The sequence below is a fragment of the Odontesthes bonariensis genome, chromosome 1 (assembly GCF_027942865.1).
Source record: "Odontesthes bonariensis isolate fOdoBon6 chromosome 1, fOdoBon6.hap1, whole genome shotgun sequence".
NCBI classification, from domain to species: domain Eukaryota; kingdom Metazoa; phylum Chordata; class Actinopteri; order Atheriniformes; family Atherinopsidae; genus Odontesthes; species Odontesthes bonariensis.
The window spans coordinates 34032709-34041025 of NC_134506.1; the positions used below are offsets into that span (position 1 = coordinate 34032709).

The 8317-nt window shown below is 43.0% G+C and overlaps 2 protein-coding genes across 3 annotated transcripts in view; one reads left to right on the forward strand and one right to left on the reverse strand.

Moving 5' to 3' along the window:
• garre1 (granule associated Rac and RHOG effector 1) overlaps positions 1 to 7167 on the forward strand; it is a 33300-nt gene extending 26133 nt beyond the window's left edge. For both annotated transcript variants that reach the window (XM_075465052.1, XM_075465061.1), the window contains exons 9-14: positions 75 to 200; positions 363 to 1462; positions 2594 to 2759; positions 4490 to 4627; positions 4835 to 4910; positions 5008 to 7167. In XM_075465052.1, coding sequence (XP_075321167.1) covers positions 75 to 200; positions 363 to 1462; positions 2594 to 2759; positions 4490 to 4627; positions 4835 to 4910; positions 5008 to 5331 — 1930 coding nt within the window. In that variant the 3' untranslated portion in view covers positions 5332 to 7167. The remainder of the gene's footprint in view (positions 1 to 74; positions 201 to 362; positions 1463 to 2593; positions 2760 to 4489; positions 4628 to 4834; positions 4911 to 5007) is intronic.
• ss18l2 (ss18, like 2) lies at positions 7168 to 8131 on the reverse strand. Its single transcript, XM_075465073.1, has 4 exons — positions 7978 to 8131; positions 7635 to 7711; positions 7410 to 7494; positions 7168 to 7323 (listed from the first exon to the last, which is right to left on the reverse strand). Exons 1-4 carry the CDS (start codon positions 8044 to 8046, stop codon positions 7270 to 7272), a joined length of 285 nt encoding a protein of 94 aa, XP_075321188.1. The 5' UTR covers positions 8047 to 8131; the 3' UTR covers positions 7168 to 7269.
• Positions 8132 to 8317: the final 186 nt, after the last annotated feature.

Here is an 8317-nt window from a genome sequence, read left to right on the forward strand (position 1 = left end):
TGCATGCAACTGTGCTTTTGTGTGCAAGAAACTGTTGGATTTGTAGTTCATGTCCTTTTTGTTTGGATGTTCAGGTGTCTGAAGGAGGACCCAGCCACTATGTCCCTGCTCCAGCGAAGCCTGGACCCAGAGAAAACACTTGGGCTCGTGGATGTACTTTACACAGCAGTGTTTGACATCAACAGGTGGAAGGAGAGAAAGTGAGTGGATGCATTGCAATAATAAGTTGCCATTTTTTTTTTTTCCTCCACCAAAACGGGAGTCGGGCTTTCTTAACATTGTCATTGCAAGCACTGTCTGTACAACCTGAGATTTTTTTTTAAAACTACTTACTCAAATGTGTGTCTTTCTCTCCACAAAAGGGAACAAGCCTTGCCTACTATTCAAATACAGCTTCAGCGAGAGAGCCCAGATTATGGCAGCCCAACAGATTTGCCTGCAGGTACCAGCTCCAAAACCTCCAGTGGATTACCGAAGACGATATCTAAGCTGACTTCCAAGTTTACCAAGAAGGTCTCATCAAGCTCCAATAGTGGAGGCAGCTATTCCATCCCTAGTACCCCATCTCGCAGCATGCTAACAACCAGTAGTTCTGAGGACAAGGCCAAAGGCCTGGGCCACAGTGACGGGAGGCTACAGAGCATCCTACAGATGGGCAGCCTGTCTTGCACCTCTGACTCTACCCAGCAAAACCAGCTGGCTAATGGCTTAGTGTCTGAAGACCAGGGGATGAACCTGCCCACTGACCAAGAGATGCAAGATGTCATTGACTTTCTCTCAGGATTCAACATGGGCAAATCCCAGCAGGCCTCACCCCTGGTCAAAAGGAGAAACTCTGTGGCTTCTGCTAACCCTGCTGAGCTAAAGCCCCCAAGTGGTCCTCCACCAGCCTCCCAGACTATTTCTCACAGTGCCCTACAGCCCCTCACTCAGCCCCAGCCTCAACCACAACCTCCACCACCAGTGCAGAAGCCGCAGCCTCAGCCTCAAACACAGCCACCTCCTCCACAGCAACAACAGCCTCAGCAGCAGCAGCCACCGCCTCAGCAGCAGCAGCCCTCCCCACAGGCCCTGCAGTACTACCAGCACCTCCTGCAGCCAATCACCCAGCAGCAGGCACCTCCTCCTCAGCTTCCTCCCCAGCAGAACCCCCCACAGGTCCTACCACAGCAGAGAGTGGCAAGTAAGTGGCTTGGCACATCTGGGCAACAGCCTCCACCACAAGGCCCCCCTGCAGGGCTGTCACCCCTGGGCCCCATTGGGCAGTGGGGATCCCCCGGACTGCCGGACCTGAGCTCGGACCTGTACAGTCTGGGCCTAGTCAGCACCTACATGGACAGTGTCGTGTCAGAGATGCTGGGCCAGAAGCCACAGGGGCCCCGCAACAATACTTGGCCCAACAGGGACCAAAGTGAGGGAGTGTTTGGAGTCCTGGGAGACACGCTGCCTTTCGACCCAGCAGGTGAGGTCCACCCCAAGTTTCCATCTATGTCGCACTGACGGGGAACATTTAAAAAAAATCTTTTTCAAGAATAGCTCCCTCCAGTATCGGTGGAAAGCCATACATGCACATGTCCAGTCGAGGTCAAGAGCTCTGTTAACTTCCGAGTTGTTTCAGTCCTGTTTACGAAAGTTTGGGGGTAACAGATTGTGTGAGGTCAGCCTACACGTCCTATACACTAGGTTACACGCACGTTTAGACATAAACCCAAAACGCTGACATATTGTCAGAGTAGTCGTAGTTGATTGTGGCTTAAAGTGGAAGACAAATAAACTTGGTCTACTTGTTTTACTTATTTTTGATTGAGATAATCCAGCAGCTTTGATCCCTTTTATTATGCAAAAACCCTGGAGGAGCTTAGCAATGATTTCATGACTTGCAGTATTACAGTTATTAATTAGATGTCTGTTACAGCAGGAGACTAATGTTCAGAAAAGGTTGATGGGTGCTCAGAGTTAGTGTCCCTGCAGTAAAATCCAGCTTAAACCATTGACATGCTTTCAGAGGATGTTTTGCTGACCTATAAAAAGTTTCTCATCTAAATTTAAATCTTTATTGACTTGTAAAAGAAAATTAGTTTGCTAACATCTGTTGAAATAAACATAGAGGGTCTATCAGACAGAAGATTATCTTCATGTGCAAACGGCAACATCATTACGTTTAAAAAAAAAAAGAAAAGAAAAAAAAAGCAGTATAATAGCCATGTAATTATCGCGTTGTGCTCCAGGCAGCGTATAATGAAGAGGAGCTGATATTGTTGTAAGTGTTTGTGTGCCATCTTGTAACCATTCGGGGATGATTGAGACTTTGATCTGAATAACGTCATTAGTGGAAATAAGATAAAATGAGCACTTGTTTTCCCTTGGACGTGGCTGCAGTGTATGCTGAATCGAGCCTGTGTCAGTTCCTACACTGCAGCAGGCTCTTTTGATTGCAGTCTAGACCTTTTGTGCAGAGTTGACTTACGGCTATTGTGATTTTTCTGCTTTGGTAGACAGTCTGGCTAAATGGATCGAGCTCCCGGGAGCGAAAGAGAAAAGCTGAGGGTGTCAGAAACTCACAGTTGTGTTTATCCTCCCTTTCCATGCGCAGTGGGCTCTGACCCGGAGTTTGCACGTTACGTTGCCGGCGTTAGCCAGGCCATGCAGCAGAAACGGCAGGTGCAACACATCCGTCGCCCCAGCAACACACGCAGCAACTGGCCAATGCCTGATGAGCAGCACAGGACCTGGTCCCACCCAGAGTACTACAGTGAGGGGTATGTACTACATCACATCTGCCTTACCACTGATCCACTGCTTGTAATTTGAAAGGTTTACGATTGTTTACCATTGTTAGAGCAGTTAGTAGTACAGATTAAATTAACACCTTTTTAAAAAAATTTTTTTTAATACAAATGAATATTTTATACAGCTATAGAAGACAAACACTCCTAATCTGAAAGCTGTCCACCATTCTGACATATTAGACCTTGAGAGTAATATCATGATATATTAGCAGCTACGCAGTCGATAACTACAGGGAGACCACCTGTAATAAGTCCAGTTCAAGGCTTCTGTGGGCATCATCCATGACCTTAAAGTGGTACTTAAAGTGTGCATCTGGTTATTCGGGTGCTGACGATGCTTTGAAGAGCTACAGACTGGAGGCCTGATGTGTGTCTGTGACATAGGAGGGTACAATGGTGCTCTTGGTGCAGAGGGACTTCAAGTGTTTGCAGAATCTGGAAGTCCTACGTTCAGAGTCCTGATCACATCACTGAAGGAAACGTGTGCTACCAGAGCCGAGTCCAGACTTTAAAACAGAATTTAAACAGACTGAGAAGGAATTTGTCTCAGGCAAGGATAGGTTTGACTTGACATAAGCCAGCACCCACTCCAGTTTGGACCAGGAGAAAGGTTTGAATCAAACCTCATCCACATAGGTCAAATTAGGTTATTTCCTGTAAATTACTTGTTTATGTTTCGGTTATAATTGTTCCATTTAGTAATTCTGTACAGTTCATATTTGCCTGTTGGGTATAATATAATCTCTGTGATGATTTTTAACCGCAGTGTGATCTCACTGGTTAAGAAAAAAAAACAGTTCTGCTGTTGTTATCTTCTCTTGTGGCTCCTTGAATTTCCAACATGCAGGTTTGTTATATATTTATTGTTTTTACAATGAAACTGTTTTAGGAAAATTAAGTTCTATCAATGAAAAAAACAGACTGACTTGTACCCTTAGTGTGGGGAAAAAAAAAAAAAAAAAAAAAAAAAAAAAAAGTTAATCAGAATGACGGATATTGATGAATGCTGATGGATTTTGAACTGAGAAAAAAGTATAGCAGAACCTCTGCTGTAATCTGTCTGTGTTGCCCCCCCCCCCCACCCCACACACTGATATCACATAGTTTTAAAGCTCTTCATAGCCTTGTAACAGATTATATCGGCATGAGTGTTGTCTGAGTTTATCAGATAAGAATCTGGTGACTGTTCCTTTGTCAATAAGACCAGAACAGATCACGCTCTGGGGTTGATCTTCTATATAAATCTTTGATGTGGGCAGCATTGTGGTGCTGGAACTGATGGAGAGTTAATGAAAATAAGTTCCGTCATAGTTTTACAAAGTTTTAATTAAGTTTTAAATGTGGCCCACACCATGAGGCATGTGCCACGTTTATCATGACCTGTCATTTAATTTCACCTACAAGTGTCAGACGATGTTGTTCGTAGGGAAGCAGGCAGAGGTAAACAAGCAGCCATCACAACGATGGTCTTGCTTGTAAACCCTTTGCAATGATGCCATCATTTATTAAAGAAGTATCATTTTCAGCTCTTTCCTAATATTTTTTTTAAATGTATTTAAAAGCTAGATACCTAAAATGTTTTAATGACATTAAGCTGCTCCTTCGTATTCCCCAAAATGTTAATATAAATGTGATTCTGTCGCGCGCCTTCGAAGAGAGCATAATGGAAACACTGTTGTGTCCTGTGGTTGTGTCCTCAGTGAGGCAGTAAACAGCAGCTGGTCAGCTAATCAGGGGGACTCGGCCAGCTCTAGTGATGAGACGTCCTCAGCCAATGGCGACAGCCTGTTCTCCATGTTTTCTGGGCCGGACCTCGTTGCGGCGGTTAAACAAAGGAGGTAAGTTCCAAACTCATCTCCTGGTTTGAATGACTCTTTTCTGTATTTATTCCGGCAATTTGACGTGTCAAAATACCGATAACGTTGTTGCACCCGACACTCCCTTGCTGTCAAATTCCACACAGTCAAAATTATGACTTCACTTCGGCTTTGATCAAACACTTTTTAAGTGAGCACCGAGGTGGGCTAATGTCATTTTCTCCTCAGAAAACACAGCTGTGGTGAGCCAGAGGTGTGCACCCTGCCTTCACCACCGCTCCATCACCTTGGCGATGATAATCAGGTAAAATAATTCATTCACAGTTCATTATTTTTCTTTTTTCAGTTGCAGCCCGAAAATGTTTAAAATTCTTTCTGACCGGACTATCTCTCCTCCACAGGACAGCAAAACTAAAACCTGGCCCCCCAAAGCGCCGTGGCAGCACTCCACTCACACCAACACCATGCCCAATCCCAGCTCTTCCTTGTACCAGATGAACATCCCTCCTTCCTCCCAGTGGAGCGACTCCATGCAGATGCTCCAGTCTCCGGTGTGGTCAACTGCAAGTGACTGCTCACCCTCTACTGGCATCTCCTCTGGTTACCCCTTCACCCAACAACAACAGCAGCAGCAGCAACAACAACAACATAAACCCATGACCAAGGGCTTTAAATCCTTCCCCCTCAAACACGAGCACAGGCCCTCCTACCTTCACCAGTACTGATTAAACGAGTCCAAGGTGAAGCGACACCTGCAGCTCCGTTAACTCGAGCCATTGAGCGGGCCGAGCTGCAGCGATTACAGTCCACACCCACTGAATTGGAAGATTTCAAAGCCTTAGAGGCAACGTTAAGTACACACACTGGCTTGACAGTTTTGTATCTATATTTTTCCATGTCAAACATCCCCATTTGAAAAAGAGATGTATTTTGAAGTTTTTTGAACTGCCATGTTTTAACTTTGAAAGGTGCATGTGTCATGCTGGCAGCAGTTAGTCTAGTGGTCGTTTCTCTGTCTGGTGAGCTGACATTTTTCCTCAGACAAGAGCTGGAGACGTGCGCAGCCGTCACCCACTTGCTTCTGCAGCCGAACATTTGTGTGTGTGCGTGTGTGCATAGAGGAGGGAATTGCAAGAGGGCAGGGGCTTGGAATGCTCTCATTTTGCCCATAATAAGTATACTGTGTCTACATAGCTGTAACTGCCAAATCTCATGCAAGATGACTCAGAGTACAGCTACCATCTACTGTTTCATAGCTTGTAAAATACTGAAGTTGAAATATAAATATTTACTTCTTTTTATCAAGAGGCTTTGAGCAGGCTCAGCATAAATATAGTAAGTCACTGCAGAGGTGTAATTTGAGAGAAAATACACTACTTTTTCATCAACTGACCAGAGTTGAGAGTTATAGCTGTAACTATGTGCCATGTTGGTATTGATAGCACTTGCAGAATATTATTTCCAACCAAAGCGGTGTTCAGAGGACGAATGGTGCTGAAGAGATGAGGCGGTCTGAGATTTTTAATTAACATGAAGTTGACCACCCTATTGGATAAGAGCACTAGGGAACATCTTCATTTCCTCCTCTCTAATTGGCGGTTGTTTGTTCCAGATTGACACTAACTCCCATAAACATATTGTTTCTTCTGTTTAATAATACAATATTTTTTTTTTGTGTACAATTATTGACAGTATTAATCTTATTTTTGTATTTTCTTACACGTTATAACATAACTGTATGTTAGTATTGTAGACATATTACATAAAACCTTATTTGCCACCTCCCAATATGTGAAAAAAAGCACATGATTTTCCTACAGAGTTGAACTACACCATCTATCTACAAAGGTTACCAAATATGCCATGCTAAACACTAAAACATTGTGTGATGAGGGTGTTTGTTTTTCAAGCCCTTGTTCCTTCGGTTTCTATGGCAATGGGCTGCAGAGAGCCCAGAATGTTATCTTTTTGTGATGTTTGCGGATGCCAATGTTGCCTGTATTTATGAAATGACACCATGTTTTCAGAAAACTAACATACTTAACATGTTTACAGAGAATTGTTTGCTGTATATACATATAAATATATATCTTTTTATAGTTAATGTGCTTTGCACAATCAAGATATAGGGTTTGTTGCTTTTTGTCTGTGTTATCTCCCTAACTGTTGTAGCCTTTTTTAAGACATCATTACAGACCTTGGACTGTAACTGTTAGCTTCTCAGCTGTGTCAAATGGTTTACTAGTGGCTTCTACAAAAGATTAAGAAAAAAAAATAATAATAAAAACATGTTGCCCTGATAGAAGATACGAAAGGGGAGGGCTGCTTGGCTTATGTTGCTTATTGTTCTCTTGAGCTGGCAACTGACTTTTTTTCCCAAGTGTACCAGCAATGCAAAAAAAAAAAACAAATAAAAAAAAACAACTAGCAATTCGAAAGGGTGCCCGTGTTGTTCTTAGAGATTAAAAGTCTCCCAGCTTTTCTCCCAAACATGACTTGTAGCCACTGCTGTAGTCTGGCCAAATGAAAAGACTCACCCCAAAAGGAATTACAGACGAGTATTTAGAAAAATAAATGATATTTTAATGTACATTTTGTTAAATGGAACAGTTTATTAAACGTAACATTTGGACTGAACATGATGAATAATTCCTTGTTAGAAATCACGGTGTCTGTCCATGTCCATTCACGAGTGTTGGGCCGTCATTGGATGTGGACTGGAAACAAACAACGACAGTCTGCGCTCAATTCTGCTCGTTTAAAAATGATTAATGCTTCACTTACGTTATTGGACATTCCTTACATTTGTGGAGGGTGGAATGTTGTCAGGACTGGCGTCAGCTATTGTTGCCAGGTAGACGATGTTACGGTGCAGGATCTGTTGGTATCTGTTTGAAAAGCAGAAAAACTGGAGCGTGAGGTATACTATCACAAAACGCGATCTACCAGAGTCCTCGCAAACACGCACACAGATATCACTATGCACAGACCGTTAGCTACATGAGCTACTGACGGATTCTTAACTTACTGCACGCACTCCACTGCTCGTCCTTTCTGCATGTACTCTGTAATGCATCGTATCAGCTGCTCGTTTTCATCCAGCAACTGGAACAGTTGAAACAAGCAAGAAAGCGCATTAATCTGTAGTTAGTTTCATTTTGACATTTTTTAACCACCCCAGAAAATTATCAACACAAATGAGGCGTAATACCACGGATTTTCCTGAAGCAGAGTGCTAAATCAATGCTTTTATTTGCGTCGATGAGGCCCGAGTACATTGAAATAGTAAACAGATCCACACGATGTAGCTAGCTAGAAGCTAAATGCTAATTAGGCAATCAGGCGCTTCATAACATCCCTAAAGGTCTTACCCTCTGTATTGTTTCTTGGTTAACTTTTGCCTTTCCTCGAAGTTTCTTCGGGACAAAAACAATCGACATTTTTGGGTAGTCGCAGCTGTTTTACTGTTGTTTATGTTTATGCAGAGTGCCGCGCCTTCCTTCTGTTTTTAATCTTCTTCGTCGAATGTAGTGACAGCTGTGTCGTTCTGGTGGTATTACCGCCACCTGCTGGAGAAATGGTGTGTTGTACTCCTGAAGTTATGATATTATGTCAAACGCAGCTTGTCTTTGATATCGTGCCTTATTTTTTACATTGGATCATGTTATTAAAATATATAATTTAATCATAGGACCTTAAACTGGACTTCTT